Raw genomic sequence first — 23,149 nt, 5'->3', positions numbered from 1 at the left:
AAACACCCTTCAAGAAGGCCAAAACACTGTGACCAATTGAAGTTTGACAGCTTTTACCTTGGATTTTTTCCACGAATGGCATAACATTGTTAAATCCTTAAAGCCAGAAGTCATGCAAGTTTTCACGTGGTCTATTTTTCCTCCTTTTTAAATTTTTAGAATACATCTTCTTACAAAATTCCAATTTATTTAATGACAGTCTTAGCATGTGAATACATTTTGAATTATTGAGGTTTATTTTTTCCAAGCCTATATTTAAAACATTTCAATTTAAAAGAATTTGATTTAAATTTTGATATTATTAAAGAAAATCTTAGGGACTGAATTTTTGGTGCATCTTGATCTCCTAAAAAAAAGCATATATTCTCAAAATAAATCTAAATAAAAACTGCTGAAGGATGAAGAGAATTTTTGATCAGATTTCTAGAATTAACTATCATTAGTAATATTAATGTAAAGATATATGTAATATTGTATTTGTGTTACTATAGTTGACCTTCATTAAATCCTTATGCTTTCTGCTTATTGCTTCATTCAACCCTTAAAAAATGTCTTATAGGTAAAAAGTATTGCATTCGCATCTTGGAAATGAAGGAGTTGAGATTCAGAGCGTATCTGCAATTCCCTCAAAATCCTTTGTAAATCCTGCTTCTGTTGAGTGTAGAAAATCATTGAGGGATAAAAGGATCAACTTACTCAACCCTGTTGCTTTACAATCACTAATAGAAAGGTTTCTAATTTTAACTTAGTATTTTCTACATGATTTTGTTAACTTTAAGGTGTTTGCTGTGACCATCATCTATCTGATTTTCAGGAATTCAGAGAGATGATTATACTCTTGTCCATATCATCTTCCATGACTACAAGAACAGCCTCTCGCTGCTTTTGTTTTAAGTTAATGAAAATAAAAAAGATAATGACAATATTTCTTTCTCTTCTTTCATGGTTATCTTTCACATTTAATATATATAGAATAAGTGGAACAAAATGACAGAATTTCAGAGTCTAATTTCCCGTCTTTCAGACAAACTTGACTTTCAAAAGAATGTTTGACTTTAATGTGGACACTTTCAGCAGGAAAAAAAAAAAAACATGGAGTGTCATAAGGAAATCATATTTCTTAATTACAAGGAAATAGAGTATCCCAAATTGTTGATTTTTCAAATGAAAATTGCTGAATTTTCTGAAATGTCTGCTTCAACCTAGCTAATTATAGAGAATTTTTACTTATTGTTTTTTTTTTAATTCTGAAACATGACTATGCCCCTTTTGTCCCTTTTAAATTGTAATCTCTTGCTAAAAAATAAGTTATTATTTTTTTTCTGGATGTGCAACCTCAAATTCTGCCTCCAGCACTTCCACCCTGTCTCTATCACAAGTACTAATAGGACACATATCTTTGAACTGCTTTGATGACAAGACTTTATTATCTGACATTAGTACTGTGGGAACCAGACCATTCTATTACTACGACAAAAAGAAAATTCCAATTTTTTTTTTTTTAATTCCACATGCTTTGTGCTAGAGTAGACCTAATTCACTTGCATTAATTCCAATGACTGTTAGGCCAGTGATTGATTTTCAGTTGTGCCCTGATTTGTTCACCTAAGACATAACTTTTGGAATAGTGGTGTAAGGCTGGAGAATGTACCAGCAGGACCTCAACACCTGAACACCTGGCTGGAGAGTGGAGTGTCTGGAGTTCCTGTAGCCGAACCTGCAGTGCTGGGACCAGCAGTCGAGAGCGCACATGTCCTGGGTAAATTCCAAGTTCTTGGATTGGGGGAGGGTGGCTTTTTTTTTTCTTCCATATTGAAATGTAGAGTTTTTTTTGTTGTTGTTTTTTTTTTTTTTTTTTTTTTTTTTTTTTTACCAATAAACCATGTAGAAAAGCAAACAGAACCCCTCAAACACTATGTCACTGTAGAAAACTTAGAAAAGTTCCTCGAAATATTTTAGGTAAAGCTTCCTTTATTAAAAAGAAAATAAAGACCCAGCCCTTTTGAAAATAATTAATGAAAGCTACAAAAGAAGATTTTTGTTGAGTAAATCAAATAATATATGTTTCAAAGTTAAGTGAACATTGAAGGAAACTATAGAAGTACAGAAAGATGATGAGAAAGAAAGGCAGGAAATGAGAGCAAAATTGATGATGATATAAGCTAAAACTAATGAAAAACAAAAACATGTTGAGCACGTGTGCAGACAGGGATTATTAAAGATCAGCTTGTTCAATGCCATCACTCCTAGAGAGGTCCCAGGAAACTGTGAGAAGGACATTTCAGCCTGTTAGCTTTGACTGTTTCAGTGTGGAGCCTGGTGGCACAATTGAGTCACAAGCAGTTTTAAATAATTTATATGAAAACAAGCACTTAGTGACTCTAAGAGCCAAAATCCCTCATGGGAATTATAGGCATTCTCTTTTACCACTAACTTCTGCCCCTTATTCCTCTATTTTAATTTTAAAAATAAAATGTGCATTTCCTATTACTATCAAGCACTTAATGTGTCCAAGCTTTCAAAAATAGATTTTAATATGAGGTGTTATATGTTTTTAATATAATGGCTTCTAATTTTTTAAGTTGATAGTTATCACAAAAAAAGGTAAAATTGATTATTTGTACTGTCTTTTCTAGGCTAGGTTCTGAAGCAAGGGATTGTAATGGTCCCAGAAAACAGTACAGAATATGTGAGAATCCACCTTGTCCTGCAGGTTTGCCTGGATTCAGAGACTGGCAATGTCAGGCCTATAGTGTTAGAACTTCATACCCAAAGCATGTTCTTCAGTGGCAAGCTGTTCTGGATGAAGGTATGATCAACCACATCTCTAACATCTTAAGTTTACTTCTAGGCTTGCAGAGTGTTCTACAATAGTACTGTTATAGATTATCTTCTAGATATTTGACAACTTTACTTTTTCTACCTTTATTGTATATAATGACAAAAAACACTGACAACAATATATTTTTAAAATATAGTGCAATGTTACTGCATATCTGTTAAAACAACTAAAGTAAAAAAAAAATAAGTTTAACACCAAATTCTGGGTGAAGATGAGGACAACCTGGATCTCTCAGACATTGCTGGTAGGAATGTAAAATGCTGAAGCTACTGTGGACAAACATTTTGGCAGTTTATTAACTAACTCAATCTATTTTTAACATAACACAGAAATTGTATTCCTGAGTAACAGAATATTATTCAGCAATTATAAAGAACTAACTATTGGCACATGCAACAATTGGAGAGACCATAGGCAATATGGTGGGTGAGAAATGCCAATGTCAGAAAAATACATTATCTCATTCCATTGAGATACTATTTTTAAAATGACAAAATTATAGAGAAGTAAAACAAATTAGTGGTTGTAAGGGATTAGGGCTGGTGATGGAGAAAAGGATGGGTATGACTATAAAGGGGGAGCATGAAGAATACCTTTGTGCTGATGGAATAGTTCAATAACTTGGTTATGGCAGTGGTGACACAAATCTATGCATGTGATAAAGTGGCATAAAATTAGACACACAAATATACCAAAACCAGTTCCTGGGTTTGCTACTATAGTCCAATAATCAGTGAGGAAACTAATTGAAAACTATATGGGACCTATCTATGCTGTTGTTGTAAATTCCTGTAAATCTTTAATCATTCTGCTCTCAATTTCTATGAGGTCAATTTTTCTCTGAGATTTCACAAATGAGTGAGATAATGTGGTGTTTGTCTTTTTGTACCTGGCTTATTTCACTTAATATAATGATCTCAAGTTTCATCCATGTTGTTGCAATGACAGCATTTCATTCCTTTTATGACTAAATAATATTCCACTGTGTATATGGACCACATTTTCTTTTTCCACTCATCAGCTGATGGACACTTAGGTTGTTTCCATCGCTTGGCTATCATGAATGGCGCTGCAATGAACATGGGAGCACAGATGTTTCTTGGACATGCTGATTTCTTTTCCCTTGGATATATTCCCAGAAGTGGGGCTACTAGATCATATGGTAGTTCTATTTTTACTTTTTGATGAAGCTTGATACTACTTTCCAGAATGGTTGTTCTGCTATACATTTACACCAATAGGCTTCTCTGGTATACACATCCTCACCAGCACTTGCTCTTTGGTTTCTTTGGTAATAACCATTCTAACTTGAGGGAGGTGATATTTCACTGTGATTGTGTTGGCATTTTACAGGTTATCATATCTAATACGTTTGTGATTCTGATCAATTAAGCACATACCTTTGTGTGATGAATGATATAGACAACAATAACTAGTCTTCATGTGTTATAGCACCATAGAAGACAATGACATATGCAGTTCTTTTTAAAAGTCTCAATTTTTAATAATACATGACACTTCAGAATACAAGTGGTTGTATCTGTTCTTCTTATGTAATGCATGAATGTATGACTAGGAGAATTGAATGTGGAATATCAATGAAATAGTGAACATTGAAAGAAAAGAGATGTGTGGTTTTAACATTCAGGTATTTTACATACTCTATGTTTACTGAAATTTGGCTGAAATTCATCTCTAATGCATATCTTGGAAAGGGTTGGTCTCTTAAATCAAGACAGAGTCTGCCTGCCAAGTACTGGCACATTACATGGATCACTACAATGTCACTGTCTCGAGGGTATACGCCAGGAAGGAAGATTGGTATCAAATGTTCAAGTCATCTGTAGAACTAAATTAAGCAGAGGGTATTGACAATACGTTATAAAAGGAAAAATACATAGATATTTTATCTGACTTCTTGTTTGGAATGTGAGTGGAATTCTCTAGACCACTAATTCCTTTCAACATTATTCATATATCAGGGTTATTCCTCTCTTCAATGAAAACTCCAAAAAGGGAATTACATATACCACTTTTTAAAGGGTTGCAATTATAGCAGCTGTTTTTAAGTCCAAAGATATGACATAGTAAGCAGTCATTGAATAAACATAACCTACTTTGAGGTGTGAGAGCACACTGAAATGCTTTATTGCGGCTTATAATGGCATCTTAAAGGAAAATTTCAAAACCATGCACATTAGAGGCCATGTTCCAACTCCTCAAAATTGTTCAGAGCAGTATTCAGAAGCCACATGTGAAAACTGTTTGAAATGTTCAATCCTGAAGGCTCATTTAACTGTCTGTCTTCTCTTTGCAAAGTGATACCCTGTTCCATGCCTCTGGCTGTTACTTGGTATTTATAGAATCCCATCAGCATACGTGGAACCTTACTGAAGACATAAGGGAAGATCAGTGTCAGAGACTGTAAACTATTTTCCATTCTATTTATACAAGCTTAATAAACAGTAAAGGGCCTGATTGGTGTCAAGCCAATAGAGTAGTAATGTAGCATGGAAATTGCTCTGAAGTTTCAGATTTGGATAATCGTATTACTGGTGTTACCGAATACAGCTGCTCTATAGGAGGCTTAGAAATAGAAACGACACCTTAAAATATTTTGCCACTCTGAGCTTAAGAGGCAAGTGTTTAGCCATCACTCGATAAGGCAGTGATGAAGACTACTAGCTATTTAGGAATTCCTCATCCTGAAAAACAGTGGTTTTCAATGTAGGTATCACATGTGTTGGCATGATTTTTTGAGTAAGCAAATGGGTCTGAGTCTTAGCTAGCACATTTGCAATTGTGCATCAAGATAGAAGTTCCCATGGGGATGTGTTGTATTTCTAAACATCCTACTAATGGAAATGTTAATGATATTGTTCATCTTGGTTGTTCTTTCTCCATTTTGTAGTTTTTCAATTAGAAAATGTTGTATGCATAGAAATAAAAGTTAGAACATTGGAATTTAGAAATAAAGCACCAATAAAGATTTCATGCATAAGCAAATATTAACCAGGATGTAAAAGTAGGTAGAATTCTGGTATGTTCTTAGAATAACGAGTAGATCATTGCAAATTTATGAGTAAAAACGAGGGGTGTGCAAAACATTTGTCAGGGAGAATAATTGATGTGTTTATGTTGTGCCATAAAGTAATGAATGATACATTCTGAAAGTGATTTAAAGTCAGATTTCCTAAGAAAAGTAATATATATGTTTTATAAGCATCTCATTTAATATAATAATCATCTACTAGAAACCTACTTAATATTATATTACTCAATTGGAATTGGATTGTATATTCTACCCAGAAGTCATTGTGAAAAATAAAATTTCTGATAAAAATATTTATGTAACCACTTGTTCTCATTTCCTTTTATGCACTCGGTAGAAAAACCATGTGCCTTGTTTTGCTCTCCTGTTGGAAAAGAACAGCCTATTCTTCTATCAGAAAAAGTGATGGATGGAACTGCTTGTGGATATCAGGGTTTAGATATATGTGCAAATGGCAGATGTCAGGTAAGCTATTCTAAAAAGGAGAATATTTATGTTGAGGTACAATTGTGAGACCATTGAGAATCTTCAACGTATGGTGGAAAAATTTTGGACTAAGATTTGGAAGATACCGGTATAGCTCTGATGTGACTTGGACCTTAAGCAAGTCTGATCTACTTTGGAACTCCATTTCCTCCTCTGTGCAGTGAAGATTTTGAGCTAGTAATCCATAAAATATTTTACTAGGTGAAAGAGTTTGAGATTTGATTGTTTAATGTATACATACAGGTGTAAAATTGGAACACTTTCATATCACAAATTTGGAAATTCTGTCCAAAATTCTAGACCAGAAATTCAAGCAATTCAGTTCTCCATGTCCCATGTCAGTGTCTACAACTGGCCAGGAGGCAGAAACCTATAAAATCAGTCTCAGTAGTCATATTCAAGTATTTATCAACATACTTGAATCAGCTGATTTTTAAATACATGTGCAACTTTCTTGTAATATATAAAAATTTTATTTGCTTTTCTTTTCCTTCTAATAAATATTCCCATTTGCATTTATGTCTCTTCTTCATCTATGTTTAGGAAAATAGAATTTCTGTTAAAGTGAGTAGGGAGAGCATTGTAGAAAGATCAAAGGCCAGACATAGAGTTTACTAGTATTAATGCTTAAATTGTCTCAGGTTGGCTTTCCCTGGAAGCTTAACACAGGAAATTTAGTCATCATGGGTGTTAGGGGGCACTGGATTGGGCATAAGGAGAAATGCTAATCCTATGGGAAAATCTTAGGCTAGAATAGCTTTTCAGCATTGTCACCATTTGGAGTGAGAAAAACACACTTTTTGCCCCTTGTATCTACCTGTGTTTGGGGATATCACCTTGGGAAAAGCAGTTTTCTTTTTAACTTTTTAAATTTTTTTGGTAACAGGAATGGAACCTAGAAGTACTTTACCACTGAGCCACATCCCCAGCCCTTTTTATTGTTTATTTTGAGATAGGTTCTCATTAAGTTGTTTAGGGCTAAGCCACTGAGGATGACCTTGAACTTGTGATCCTCCTTCCTCAGCTTCCCAAGCCACTGGGATTGCAGATATGTGCCACCGTGCCCTGCTAAAAGCAGTTTTCTTTATGTCAGGCAATTTCAGATAAACTTCTCTGAAATAGAATAGCAATGCTTGAAAAATGAAAGAGGTCACTGAGTGGAGCAGCACTGAATCCATGAGAGCCTCAAGGAAACTGTATTCCTGGGCAAAAAACATGTAATGTAGATGTATGTACTAATCTGTGAAATGGGGTTATTAGACCTTTGGGCATTAACTTGTGTTATACACTCCTGTGAGTCCTGGGTGAAAACGATTTTTTTTTGCCCCCCAGAAAAATACACTCCTGAACACCTACACACTAAAATTTGAAAATAGATACAACTATGGGGTGGATCCATCTGTGGTCCAATAGAGGACTTCTGGGTAAGGAGTTGGGAATATCACACAAATTAAATGCTTTCGCAGCTCCAAGATTCTGTGTTTTGCTAGCATTTTATAAAGTTTAAAGCTTTGGACCATGTAATACCATTGGCATAAGAAGCAGTCTTAAGATTACATATTAATTTCTTTTATTTTTAACTGAATATGGCAGCAACCCTAACTGTAATTTCTCATTTACCTATTAAAAAAATCATTGTAGGTAATTGACTGATACATACTTTCCTTTCAGAACTATGTGTTGTATAGTTAAAACTTTAACTTTATTTCATCATTATGTATAAATATGTCAGATTAGGGTATTTCTTAAGTAAATTTATTTTTCAAAAAAATTATTTTCCTAATTGTATATGCCAAATACAATAATCTTAATTGCTTATGGTTTTCACTTAACAGTGTTAAATAAGCCAGATCTTTTAGAGTCCTTGGCTAGACATTGAAATTAGAGCAACAACAACAAATATTCCACACAAATGCCATGTGAGCCTGATGCTATAATTAAATTAGAATTCTCTGAAATGGATCGTGACTCTAACAACATTAGAATACTTCAAGATTCTGGCATTTTAATTAAAATGTTTCATTCACTCTTTTGATATAATTAAAAACATGCCTTCTTTTTCTGACATTCTTCTGTAAACTGGGAGTGTTTTGTTTTTTAACAAAATATATAGTACCAAAGCTGACTATGGAATTCTAAACTTGGCAAATGTAGGTCATTGAAATCAACTTTCTGCAGGTGACCTGTCTGGTTCTGTGAAGTTTGTGCTCTTGAAAGGATAAGGAAGGCTAGGCCCTCTACTATCTTACTTTCCCTTCTCCAGCATGCCATTGATACTCCAGTTTGCCTTCTCAAAGTAGTTCACCCCTAGCTTTCAGATTTACGTGAGCATATTTTGTTAAGTTTGGACACTTGAGTCTACTTATGATACTTGAGACTATAAAATAAAATAAAAAAATCATGAACTTTCATTTTTAAAATTTGTTACTATTGACTCTAGTTTATGCCTACCTTAAGTTTACAGACTTCATAATATCCTAGACACAGAGTAGAAAAAACTAAGAAACAAAAGTACCAGTCTTATTTACTCATTTAACTACTGTTTATTGTTATCTTACTATTTGCCAAGAAACAAACTGGGTATTATAGACAGAGTAATAAAGTCAGTTTTATTACCAAAAAAAATTATTTATACTTGAAGGAGAGATTTCTTTTCTTACCCAGAACTCCTGGAACTTTTTTTTTTTTTTTTTTTACTACTCCTGCTTAGTGTCCCCTTCATCTGTTTGCAAATTTCCTGAGGTAGCTGCTTATTTCATTCAGTCTCTATTTCCCCCTTGAATAAGCTTTGACTGTCTGATTAGAGTTCTCCCCCAGTACACTGTTTTGTATCCTTTGACCCTGACAGACACTCTGATAGAAGGAAGGGATGTTATAGTGTTCAGCTTTCATGTTTTGTGGTTTTTTTTGTGTTTTTTTTTTTTTTTTTTTTTTTTTTTTTTGCTGTCTTGGGATATTCATCCTGCAGTTGGACTTTATAATAATCTGCTTCCTTTTCCATCCCAATGTCACTAAAACCAATCACAGATAAGGACCTTGTTTTTAATTATTTATTTAATATTTTAATATTTCCTGTAAAATAATTGGATCTCATCATAGTCATAAATGGGTAATTATCAGTCCATCTTCCAAATCTTGTTTGATTAGGAGGAATTGTCTAGTCCTACCATTTATTTCTGACAGTATTGACACACTAAATTCTACCTTTTGAGTATGCATAACTTGGAAAAATATGATCCTGTTTTTGCACATCCATGATTTGCTCTCAGAATACTCTTATTAGCAGAATTATTCTGGAAGAAGTTAAAAATTAATTCCCTAGCTATTTGTATTTCCTGATATCAGCTATGACTTATGAGAAGAATTTGTATTCATGTGCTCAACACTAAGGAAGATGTACATAGAAGTTTATTCATGATCCAGAGAAGAAATAAATGTTTCTCTTCAGTTTTCCATGGAGTTAATATTTAACATGTGGCATTTGCCTTCACCTTAGAAGTGAAGCCATGCATGTAGTGAAGAATCTCTGTTCTATGTTTAGAGAATTAGATTAATCACATTATATAAATGTGATTCCTTTGGGATTTATGTCAGTTTCATTTTTGTCAATAATATTTTCCAAATTACTTTAGAATATAATTTAATACTTAGTATAACAAAACACTTTCATCCCTATTCTTCTATTAGGTAATTTTATAGATTATATTATTTGACATGAACTTGCTGTATGAGTTTGTACCAGGTATTATAGCATTTAATCTAGTTTGTCTATTAAATATGTCTGGTCTGCAGAGACTAGGTTTATCCTAAATTAGTAGTTAAACAAAAAAGAAAAGAAAATATTTGGAACTTATGATGTGCTCCCATTCTCTTACAGAAAGTCGGTTGTGATGGTTTATTAGGGTCTCTTGCAAGGGAAGATCATTGTGGTGTCTGCAACGGCAATGGAAAATCATGCAAAATCATTAAAGGGGATTTTAATCATACCAGAGGAGCAGGTAACTATTCTTTATTTTCTCATAATTAATAAGCCCTTCATTCTTTGGGGACAAAAATTAGATTGAACTTGACTTAGAAACCACAGCTTTGATTCTATTGAAGTCATCTGTAATGGGTAGTAAATGAGTTTTTGTGCTGATACACAATATACGTGATATGAGCCAAAAATTTAAACAAGCTTATTTCCCAATATTGAAAATATGAAGTCATCTGTTGTGCATTTAATAAGTTAGGGAAGCAAGGGAATAATCTAATTTGCATTGGCTAATGTTATCAGGTTTCTAAAGATCTTATTCTCCAATGCAAAGCATGTATAACAGAAAATAATGATTTGTAACAGCCTGAAGCTACCATTGAGAATATTAGACTTCAGGTTTTCAGCTTTCCCTTTTCCTTATTTTTGGTTAATGTTTTTACTATAACTGCACAGCACCGTGGAAACTGAAACCTGGAGTGGGGGGACCAGAAGATGTGGGAAATATTCCAGATATATTAATGTCAGGAATTATTCTCTCTTGTTTCCTCATCTAATACCCAGGGGATATAGGGTTGAAATAACTGTGATCTATGTAGTGTGAGTCCAAGCTTTTGGGTTCTCATGCTTACTGAGAGTAAGCAAGCATTTTGTATGTTTCTGTTCATCTCTTGCTGGACATCTCTTGCACGAACATTAACAGCTCTGCTTTCATCATCAGTAATATGCTTCTATCACATACATCAACATTCCTATTTTAAATTGTTTTCAAAAAGAACATCTAAAACCCTGAGACTAAGATATGCTAGTTATAAAGAACAAACCATTTGTACTTGAATAATAAAGATAACTGAATTCATTCTAGATAAGAGTTCTTAAAAAAAAATTCAGACACAGCCTCTTGGATGTTAAGTGTAACATTTTCCTATGCTTATTAGAAATAAAAGATAAGAGAGCCTGAAGAACTTGGCATCTAAAAATAACTAAGGGTAAATTACAGATCCAAATCTCAATCTTTGAAGCTGTGTAAAAGGTGATAAATCCCACACGTCAAAACCTGCCAGCACTCTTTTAGAAAACACATACAGCTGAAACAGGCTTTCAGAGTTTCGTCTAAGAAATGTAATTATAATAAGCTATAGTTGTAATGAGAGAAGATTTTTATAGTACGGAGCTGGAATAAAAATTGAAATGAAAATGTAAAAGTGCTAGAATGTAAAGATACTAGAGAAAATGTAGAGGTACTAGAATTTTAGGAGCATTTTTGTTTATTTAATATGCATGGAAACAAGTTACTCAAGAATACTGATGATGCACATTAACCTCTGGCAACTTTATTTATTTGTAGTAATACTTTACTATTACCTATACATAAAACCCCCAGAAATACCATTAAAAATTTAGTGATGTTTTTCATTCTGACTGCAGATAAGTGAATACTTTTTCCCTCAGTTATTTATTTCAAACCCCCTTTGATTTTATTCTATATTAATATCTACTTTTGTTTGTTTGCTCACTGTAGGAAACTTATATTAACAATATTTATAATTTTAAACTCAATGAGTAAGAATATAATGACCATCGCTGTCAGTAGCATATTGCCTGTTATCACAATTTATTAATATCTATAAATTTAAACAAATTTAGAGATTTAAGTTAAAAAAAAAATTGTATGAGTCCTTAATTCTATCACAGGCTTCATCTACTTGTGACTAGGAATGTTGTATTTATTACTCTTGGGTGTATCTTATCCCGATAGTTTATGGATTTCCTAGAATTTCTTGAAGGACGTGAGGGCTATTTTGATCCAGTTGGCCATGCACACTGTGTATATTGTGTGAGTGACACACAAGCAGACACATGTGGGTGTTCTTAGTCCCTGTGCTCTATTTAGAGTTTGCTAAATCATTTTTGTTGGAATTACAAAATAAACTTAAGAAGTGTTTTTTTTCCCCCTTGGTACATTTATTATGTCTTTCATTGTGACTTGCCTAGCCAAGCAATCATTTCCTAAAGCAATGAAAGGTAAATTGTATATTTGAGCCATTGTGAAATTATATATTTATCAGTATATACTGAGAAGAAAATGGAAATAAAATTTGTTATTCTTAGTTTAAAAACAAAGATACTCTCTTACATTAGGAGAAAATGCTCCTAGATTTTTTTGTTTGGTCAATTGCCACAGCAATGGGGAGTCAGTCTTATGTATTCTACTTCATGAAATAATAGCAATGGCTCATAGCAGAAAGAGAATAATGAAATTATACATATCTGAGTTCAAAACTTGGGTGAACTAAATACTGACAATACAGTGTTGAAAAGCATATTTTTTAGCTTTATTTTCTCATCAATTAATAGAGAAATGAAATGTAGGTTGAGTATCACTTATCTAAAAATGCTTAGTACCAAAAGCAATTCGGGAATCACTTATTGGAATTTTGGAATATTTTCATAGACTTTATCAGTTGAGTATCCCTAATTTAAAAATCCAAAATTTGGAATGCTTTAAATTCATAACTTTTTGAGTTTTGTACTCATAGATTTGGATTTGGAGCATTTCGAATTAGCGATGTTTAACCTGTATCATTATAGTTAAATGTACATTAACTGTGAGGGCAAATAGCATACAGCAGTTGATCAAAATGTAAAATTCATGACTTCATTATCAGTGCCATGAAGATGATGTTTGGTACTGGCATTTTAAGACTGGTTATTAAGTATGAGATCTCAGGTTTTAAAATAAGGTGTTTCTGTGTGAAAAGAAAACTCTCAAACATAATAATCAAATTCATGTCATTGATGTCACTAGCTTCATGTTCCAGCTTCCAAGCTAGATAGTAGCATCTCTTACATTCACACATTAAAAAACACATTCTCAATTGGGCCAAATGGCTTATTTACTGGGGAATATCAAATCTCTAGCCACTGTCTTTCTCTCTTCATATGTTTTTGCTTAATATTTTTCTCCCTCTCTTCTTTATAGTCAGTATAACTCAGATAATACATTCTTTTTATTTATTTTTATGTGTTCTGATTAGTTATACATGACAGTAGAATGTATTTATGCATTTGATAAATCATACATAAATGGAGTGTACTTTCTCACTTTTCTCATTGTTCATGTTGTAGAATCACATCACCCAGGTAGTCATATATATACATAATCTCTCTTTTATTCTACTACCCTTCCTACACCCATACCCTCTCCCCTTACTTCACTCCCCTATATCTAATCTAAAGTAACTCTATTCTTAGCCATCCCCCACCTTATTGTCAATTATCATCAGCATATCAGAGAAAACATTCAGCCTTTAGTTTTTTTAGGATTGGCTTATTTCGCTTAGCATGATATTCGCCAAATCCATCCATTTACCAACAAACACCATAATTTCATTCTTCTTTATATGTATACCACATGTTCTTTATCCACTCATCAGATAATAAATTCTAATTGAATGACAGCATTGGTTTAGATAAAAATATAAACAGATATAACTACTTCTCTAATGTAAAAATATAACTAAACTTATGGCTTAACTCAAACAGCAATTTACATATACACTTCTGCTTTGTCAGTCTACTCTTCCATTTTAACATCCTGAAATTCAATATCTTCTCCATATACTTTACTAAATTTATATGCCCAAAGATTAATAGTCACCTACTAATTATGACATTTAGCAGACTCTCTATCCTTAGTCACCTTTTTCTGATGTAACCAGACCTTTTGACAAAGTTGAGCCCCAACTCTACTTAAGATAGCTCACCCATAGGATTCCACCTACACCAAAGTAGAACAGATCTTCTCCTTCTCATGATATTTCTTCTTAGTCTTGTGGTCTTATTTATTTTCAATCTCTTCATTATAAACTATGACTCTTAATGAGGTAGATTCCTTGACTTCTCTCTCAATTTCCTCCATGGGTAATTTAAACATTTTCTTAAATTACCTTTTATAATTATTATAATTATAATTATTATAATTCAATAGTTGACTTTTCTTTGAAATTCCAGATCTTCCAGAGTTACTGCTGGATGTTTTTATTAAGCATTGTGCCATTGTGTTTGATATATATTGAAAACCTGAACTTAACAAATTATTTCCCACACCAGGTGGGAAATTCTTCTCTTGATTTACATGTTCCTGTAAATGATGGCCCCATTCTCACATCAGTTATAATAAAGAGCTGTGTCCAATGTTTATTTCTGCACTTTCTATCAGTTATCAAGGTCAGAATAGTTTTTCTCTTCACAGTATCTTCTGGATTTTCTACCTTAGCTTCTACCACTCCTGCATTTTAACATTAGCTTCCTGGCATGGCCATCCACACCTGTATGCCTGTCAATCCTGTGTAGTACTATTAGATGAAGCCTCTGTAAGCCAGATCTAATTACTAAGTTTCTTATAAAATTTGGTCCCTCTAAATTGATGAATTTATTGTCTTGGACATCCATTGACCATTTAATAGAGACAACCTCTTGCTTCTTCTCATTCCATCAGAATTATTTTATTCAGGGGACTGGGGTTGTGGCTCAAGGGTAGAGCGCTTGCCCAGCACATGTGAAGCACTAGGTTCAATTCTCAGCACCACAAAAATAAATAAAATAAAGGTATTTTGTCCATCTACAACCTATGTGTGTGTGTGTGTGCGTGTGTGTGTGTATGTGTGTGTGTTTTAAATGAATTTTTTAACTCAGGTGTTACTAAAACCACTATCTCATATCTTCTTAATATAGAGAAACTCATCATTTTTCTGTATCTGTCCACATCTTATGCTTTCTTCAAAGACAGGTCATCTATTTATACTTCTTTGTGAAACTTTCCTTGATTTGTATGGATCGTTCTCTCCCCTGGATCACAGTGATTTTGGCTAATGCCTATTTTTTTAATGTGAGTAGTATATGTAACTATTAAATGGAACTAAAAAATACCCTACCTCAGTGGGTATGAATAGTAGGGAATGTTTGGGTGGTGTATGATCAGAGACCAGGACAGTTTTAGAAACCTAGTGTATCATTTTTAGCAGGGGATTAACCATATTGTTTTATATATTAAGATATTTTTTAAGTTTTATTTAACTTATATTTACATAGCTTATTTATGCCTTTTCTTTTTAATTTAATTATAAGCTCATTGAGGGAAGAGGATCTCTTACCTTACTTGTATGAACAAATATCCACTAACCATTTGTTATTATTTTCATTACTGTCTACTTTGTGCATGTAACAAAATTAAAGTGTGCTTTTATCTTTGGTGCTACTAAAAGTAGTTGCATGTTATGGAAAATGTATGATTCAATGATTAATTAAAATAAGCTGTTCTTGGATGGAAATTGTGATTCTCAAACCATGTGCCTCTAATTCCAGCCACTGCCACCAGGTGGGGTATATGCTACCTTCTGTTACATATCAAACAATTAGGCATTTTCAGGAATTTAAATAATTGATAAATAAGGGACAACTTTGGAATAAGTTCCTTGATTTTTTAAAGCCTTAAATCAGACTTTTATCAATACATGCATCTACCCAGAAATAATAAAAATTTTTATTTAAATATACTTTAAAATATAAATATTCAACTGAAGGTAGGCACCTGCTGTATCACTATTCTGTACTAAGTAGAATCTTGATTCCTTCTCTTTTTTTTGCACATCCTTTTATTTTATCATATTATTATTTTACTTCAAGCATTACATTTTTAAAGTCTACTGCAAATTTTTCCCTGGAAACTCCTAAACTTGCCTTGCTATTAGCTGTCTGACACCTGCAGAGGTGATGTGAGATGGCTTGGGGAACCTTATGCTTACTTGTCTCCAGCTCCAGATTCAAAACCCTTTGCTAATCTCGCCAGGGTATGTTTGGTCTCTCTTGTCCTATACTTAATTACTCCAGAGACTGGTTCTGGCCAGCTGTATTCTCTCCAGCTGTGTTTCCTTCTTCTCTGTACTTTCTAACTTAAAGGAGTTCCCAGAGCAAAACCTGAAGTCATTTACTCTATTCCACGATTCACTGTGTTTCTAACTAGGCTATCCCATTGGGATTTTCCCCTGCTCACAATTTATAAAGCAAATTGAGCTTTTCTACATGAATTGCAATTGCCTATTTATCCTCAATAGAGCTGTCAGCTCAACATCTTTCCAAGAAACTTCTTCACTTGAAATGATGACAGCTTTCATACATAAGATGTTTTCTTTGCATAAACATTTAAATATCATAGCAATAACCAAAACCAAAGGGGGGAACTCAAGTGAATAAAGAAAAGAGATTTTATAAGATCTCTGGATTTATTTCATGCTTTATTAATTCTTACAGGTTATGTAGAAGTGTTGGTGATACCTGCTGGAGCAAGAAGAATCAAAGTTGTGGAGGAAAAGCCCGCACATAGCTATTTAGGTAACCTGAGTTACAGACAAAAAGAGGATCCAAGTACGAGCCCCACTCCCTTCCCTGAGAATTCTATGATGACAAGGAAGTCAGTCCATTTCCAGTTCCGTGTGTTTGAACCTCCCAGGAAGCACCTCTTGTCACATAGAGCAAGAATTTCTTTCTTTCTCTCCCAGGGGCTTCCCAAGAGCAAAAGCAATCTGGTTGTCTCCGTGTTGGGGGAGGGGCCGTGTGGTATAAATTACTTCCACATGTTAGCCTATAATTTAAAAAAAAAAAAAAAACTCATTGAACAATTTCAATATGTTTTACTTCACATATATGCTTATACATGTAACATATTTTGTTAATATTTATTTCATATCTATAACTTAATTATACATCTTAATTGTAAATTGCATTTGCACATATATGTTTATTTATGTAATGATTATTTTGGAATTAGGAAATCTTATGGTTTGAAAAAATTCTTGTAATGGAAAATGGTTCCTTCTTTTCCTGTACTTCAGCGAACAAAGGACTTATTTTAAAAATGTGCAATATTGCTTGTTGAAAAGCTGTATTGGCTATTTTCATACTTTAGTTAGTTCAATTAGTGGTTTTTCAGTATACACAGGAAATGATAAGTTTTCAAAATATACTCTCTTATGTATCAAATTTTAATCTAATTACATCATGGTTTTTATAGTCATTATATCCACAGATAAATGGATTCAAGGTGATCAGTTCAGGAAGAAGACTAAAACATCATTCAGAATATAAGCATTGTATTTATATTATCTTGTTAAAGGAAACACATAAAGACCTTTTTTTTGGTTTCCTTAAGAAAAATAATGTCCTCATTATTCTTCCTCAAGTAAGGAATAAATGTCCCAATAGGGAAACCTTTTTTTTTTTTCATAAAAAACAATTCATCTTCCATAATTGTTTTTACTCTGCACTATCTAAAACAGTTAAAACTTAGATGGAAATCTTTTTTCGTTAAGGTTTGCTTTCTAGGAGTAAGAAACTTTGAGAAAAAGAAAACAGTAAAATAAATTCTTTATTATGTGACACACTCAATCTTTGTTACTGGTGATGTGTAATTTTTATCTGCTCTACCTAGTATAATTTTTAAATGCATTTTAATTGCAAATATATTATGCCAGATTTTCAAATTCTCACTGAAGTCCTAATGCCCAATTTTTGAAGATAAGGTACCTTAGATTATTTCAGTTCATTTGTTTAATAGCAGAATATTGACTATTACACTTAGCTACATTTCCTTTTTTCTAAGCTTGGAATGAAAGCAGACGTCACAAATAGAATTTTATCACTTTTACAAAATTCTACTTTGTACCATGAGTTTTAGTAACCTGAGAAATGTGGCTAAATAAACCAACTGGTTTTACAAATAGGTCACATCCATGTTTCCTCCAATGCCTTACTTCCCAGCCTCCTCAACCAATCCAGTTTTATGTTTCATCTCCCTAGATATCTACTGGTCAACACATTGCCCTTTTCAAGGTCAGAAAATGCCTTCCTTGTTGACAAATTTAATACTCTTTGTTATTTGACCTGTAAATAGCATCCAACTCTTGATGTTTCCTTAGTTTGTTAAATGCGTTCCTCTCTTGCTTCTAAGAGTGCAGCTTCATTTTCTGAGGATGCCACTGACTAGTCTCCGTTGTTGGACCCATAACTCTTCTTGGTCTCCAAATGTTCCCATGTTGTAGGGATCAGGCTTGGACCCTTCTTTTTTCTCTTCCATATTCTCTCCCTAAATAAGTTCATCCAGTTCTATTCTTTATGTGCTTGCTTATTTGATTTAAATTGTGAAATGTATCATAAACATCTAAGAAATATTAAGTCCAAAGTCAAAAGTCTGAATAAAAGATTCAATTTCCACCCAGTTCTGAACTCATTCTTCCTTTAGTTTTCTCCACCATGCTAGATGTCACCATTAGAGTCCTATGACTTGTAACTAGTTCCACAAATTTCACAGCTTAAAACAACAAAAATAAGTGTATTTTTCATAGATCTGGAGGTCAGAAATACAAATACTATTTTTCTTGATCAAAATGTGAACTGCCTACAGTCACCTCTGGAGACTCAGGGGACATCATGCCTTGTCTTTTTAGCTTCTGGAGGTGGCCAGCATCACTTCACTGTCTGCCTCCATGTCTCCTTGCCTTCCCTTCTTCCAAGTTCAACTCTGCCTCATTCTCTCCCTCTTAGATAACGTTTGTATTTAGGGCCCTCCTAGATAATCTAGGGTAATCTCCCTAGATTACCCTAGATCCTTAATCTTTTCTTTCCATACCTTTATTTGATTTATTTATTTTTATGAGGTGCTGAGGATCCAACCCAGTGCCTCACATGTGCTAGCCAAGCGTTTCACCACTGAGCTACAGCCCCAGCCCCGCTGATTCTTAATCTTAATATATGTGAAGTCTTTTTCTTTTTTTAATAGGCAACAGAAGGTAGCTATCTTCATTCATTCAGGCTTCCATAACCAAATGCCATAGAGTGGGTAGCTTATTTAAAAAAAAGGGAAATTGATTCATTACAGTTCTGGAGGTTGAAAAATCCAAAATCAAGGTATTGACAAATCTGGGGTCCAGTGAGGGACTGTTTCCAAATTGGCAGATGACACATTTTTTGCTGTGCCATCATATGGTATAAGAGGCTGGCTAACTCTGTAGGGTCTCTTTTATAAAAGCAAAAATCTCATTTATGATGGTGGAGCCCTCTAGAAAGACTTCATAATAATATTACCATGAGGTTCACAACTTCACCATATGAATGTTATAAAGGGACACAAATATTCAGATCATAGCAGTAGCATTCTGAATAATAAGATGTTGATCCCTCCCCTTAATAATGTTTTCTTATTGTGGTAAAAATATACATATTTCTAACATAAAAGTTATTATCCTACCTAATTTTAAGGGTAAAGTTCCGTGGATTCAGTGGCATTGAATACATTCACATCTCAATCATTTCTGTAGAAATATAAAGGCCTACATATAATTCAAATGATATTTCAAGCAACCCTAAATAATTAAACCAATCTTGCAGAAGAAGAATAAAGTCATAGGACTCAAATTTCCTAATTTCATAACTTCTACAAAGCTAAGGTAGTCCCAACAGTGTGGACGTGTTATAAAGACAGACCTGGTATAAAGACAGGGACAGAAGAGATAGCCGAGAAACAAGCTTTTGATTTGTAAAAAAGAATGCCAAGACCACTCAATGGAGAAAAGACTGTCTTTTCATCCAATAATGCTGGAAAAACTGGGTATGCACTTGCAGATAAATAGTCATACCATTACCTAATACTATAAACAAAAATATTCTCAGCTCCAGGGCTGTTCTTTGATTTATGATTACTGATTCAATCCCTTTACTAATTATAGGCTTGCTTAGGATTTCTAGTTCTTTGTGATTCAATCTCAGTTTGTTCTGGTGTCTGGGAATCCATTTTCTCACTTTTCCAGTTTTTTTTTTTTTCATGTACCTGTTCGTAGTACCCCTAATGTTTATTTTCCCCTCTGTGAAATTTGTTTATAATATTCCCACTTTAATATATGATTTTAGTAATTTCAGTCCTTTCCCTGCTTTTTCTTAGTATAGCCAAAAGTTTGTCAATTTTATTGATCTTGTTGAAGAATCATCTTTTAGTTTTGTTGATTTTTCTCTATTCTTCTTTCTCATTTAATGCTACTCTAATCTTGACCAATTCTTTCCTTCTGCTAGTTTTGAATTCATATTCTTCTTCTTTCTTTATTCCTAAAATTGTTTAGTTTAATTGTTAAATTGAGGTCTTTCTCATTTTTAAATCTAAGGGTTTATAAGTACATATTTTCCTCTTGACACTCTTTTTACATGCCTCCATGACTTTCAGTATGTTAAGTTTTCCATTTCATTTGTCTTGAGATATTTTCTATTTTGTCTTGTGATGTTCTTCTCTGATACATTAATTGTTTAAGAATGTGCTGCTTAATTTCTATAAACTTGTGAATATTCTAGTTTTCTTTCTCTTATTGTTTTCTAAGTTTATCCCATTGTGGTAGGAGGTATTTTCTTTTAGAAATTTTTTTAAGTAAGCTATAATTCAACCAACCACATTTACTAATTTTTTATTTTCCTTTTTTTTTTCTTTTTTGTACTTGAAATTGAAACTTGGGCCATTTAAGTCACTAGGCAAGTGCTTTACCATTGAATTGTATGTCCAGTCCCTCTTTTCACATGTTATCTTGTTACAAGGTCTTATCAAGCTACCCAGGCAGGCCTTGAACTTGGGCTTCTCCTGCCTCAGCCTCCCCAGTAGCTGAGATCACAGGCATGTGCCACCACACCCAGCCACAGTGACTAATTTCTATCCCGTTGTTTTTGCCAAAACCAAGAGGCTATCTTGAGCCCTTTGTTACCACTCTAATGAAATACATCACCAAATCCAGCCAGTGTCAAAAGCTATCATTTTCTCTCCATCTATATTATGACCTCCAACCAAGTCACTTCTATTACATTGTGCTGTTTATTTCCGTTACTACTCTCTGAATTTTTTTTTGTTTATTTATATGCTTGCTTTTATATTGTCTATCTCCATGGCTAATGTTTTTAAGGTATTTTGTTTAGTTCCTTGTTTGCAATAACCAAAACAAAGCCTGGCACGTAGAAAATAATATCAACACCTTACATGAATGGTTGATATAGGACAGTGCATTATACCTGTCTATTAAACAAATCTTCAGAATACTTCCACAAAGCAAGCACTACTAATTTTCCAATTTTTAGAGACCACAGAGACCAGAAAAAAAAGAGAGTTTATGTTCCTTTCCCAAGGTCACACACCTAAAAGGCTGTGATACTGTATAGGAACCCAAGGATTCTGGTCATAGCATCTATGTTCTCAGGGACTGAAACATGCCACTTCATTTAAAAAAACAATCTTTTTAGCTTAATTATTGCTTTACGTGCAACACTTGTGATTTTTTAAATTATGTCCTATTTGAACATATTTTTATTAAATTTCTCCCATATCACCTTTTTTCCCTTCTGAGCTAATATGATCAATTATTTTTATAAAGTTAATTTAGGAGAGTATAAATCATGAAATGACTATTTTCTCCTCTAATTACTGCCTCACGTTCTGCCAATCCATGCTCTTTCTTTGCTGTAGATCTCTAAATGTATAAATCCCTGAGCACTTTTTTTGTTGTTGTTAAAAGACCATTCAGTTTAAAACTAGAATCCCATATCTTAGGCATCTGGTTTTAATTACTGTCCGTTCTCTTTGTGCTTTGATTTAGGCCTAAGCTAGCAAAGTTTTTTATTTGTACAAAGAAACAGTATCTGTGCTCTTAAACTGTGTAAGTGCTATACTCTGGAGATAATTTTCAAAGTTGAAAATGCTAATATGTTACCATGTTTACTCACATGCCTCCTGTTTCCTTATGCTGTTAATGAAAAATAATTATCTTGATGAATTAGCAGAAGGGTATAAGAATGGGGGCAAAAAAACTAGTTGCATAAACTATTCAAGAGAATAGGGATGGGAAATAACCCACCAAACCAGTTAAAATAATTCAGTAAATCCACTAAACAAGATAGAACTTGGGGCTGGGGCTCAGTGGTACAGCACTTGCCCTGGGACACATGAGGCATTATTAGGTTTGATCCTCAGCACCACATAAAAATAAAATAAAGGTATTGTGCCCACCTACAACAACAACAAAAATACATTAAAAAATCTTTTTAAAAAGACCGAACTTGTTACAAATGGATGCTAGTGTTGACAGAGAATAAAGATTCAAGGATGACTTCTAGAAATTTGGCAGGTACCAGTAGCATTTACTGATATAGGACAAATGGGTGAGGGACAGATTTGGAGAAAAGATAAATAGCACAGTGTTAAATGTCTAGATTTCAAACCCAAACATCTGACAAATGGATTCATACCACAAATCATCCTTCCTAAAGGTTCCATTGGGTATAGGCAGGAAGAAATCTTCCTCCCAAAGAGCTTTAGGAAAAAGAAAAGAAAATAGAACCTTGGCAAACTGACCATTCTTAAACAAATTAACTTGTCTACACCAAACTATATATTATTTCATAGGAGAAATTTAATTGTCTCCCAGTACAATTATTCTTTCTTCGCTATTCTCTTTTGATTATATTCTTATATGCATTTATTATATGCCTTTCTGAATACAGTGGAATTATAATGATGTTATCAGTTTATCCAAAAGCCTAAAGTGTGGGACTGGGGATGTGGCTTAAGCGGTATCTCGCTAGCCTGGCATGCGCGGGGCACTGGGTTTGATCCTCAGCACCACATAAAATAAAATAAAGATGTTGTGTCTACCGAAAACTGAAAAATAAATGTTAAAAAATTCTCTCTCTCTCTCTCTAAAAAAAAAAAAAAGCC

The 23,149-nt window shown here is 33.5% G+C and overlaps 1 protein-coding gene across 2 annotated transcripts in view; it reads left to right on the top strand.

Moving 5' to 3' along the window:
• Nucleotides 1–23,149, top strand: part of Adamts19 (ADAM metallopeptidase with thrombospondin type 1 motif 19) — a 264,305-nt gene that overhangs the window by 176,483 nt on the left and 64,673 nt on the right. For both annotated transcript variants that reach the window (XM_026408507.2, XM_026408506.2), the window contains 5 exons: nt 1,629–1,759; nt 2,637–2,809; nt 6,232–6,359; nt 10,258–10,378; nt 16,666–16,746. In XM_026408507.2, coding sequence (XP_026264292.2) covers nt 1,629–1,759; nt 2,637–2,809; nt 6,232–6,359; nt 10,258–10,378; nt 16,666–16,746 — 634 coding nt within the window. The remainder of the gene's footprint in view (nt 1–1,628; nt 1,760–2,636; nt 2,810–6,231; nt 6,360–10,257; nt 10,379–16,665; nt 16,747–23,149) is intronic.

Source organism: Urocitellus parryii, chromosome 1 (genome assembly GCF_045843805.1).
Source record: "Urocitellus parryii isolate mUroPar1 chromosome 1, mUroPar1.hap1, whole genome shotgun sequence".
Classification (NCBI taxonomy): Eukaryota; Metazoa; Chordata; class Mammalia; order Rodentia; family Sciuridae; genus Urocitellus; species Urocitellus parryii.
This window is presented reverse-complemented; position numbering and strand designations above follow the sequence as displayed.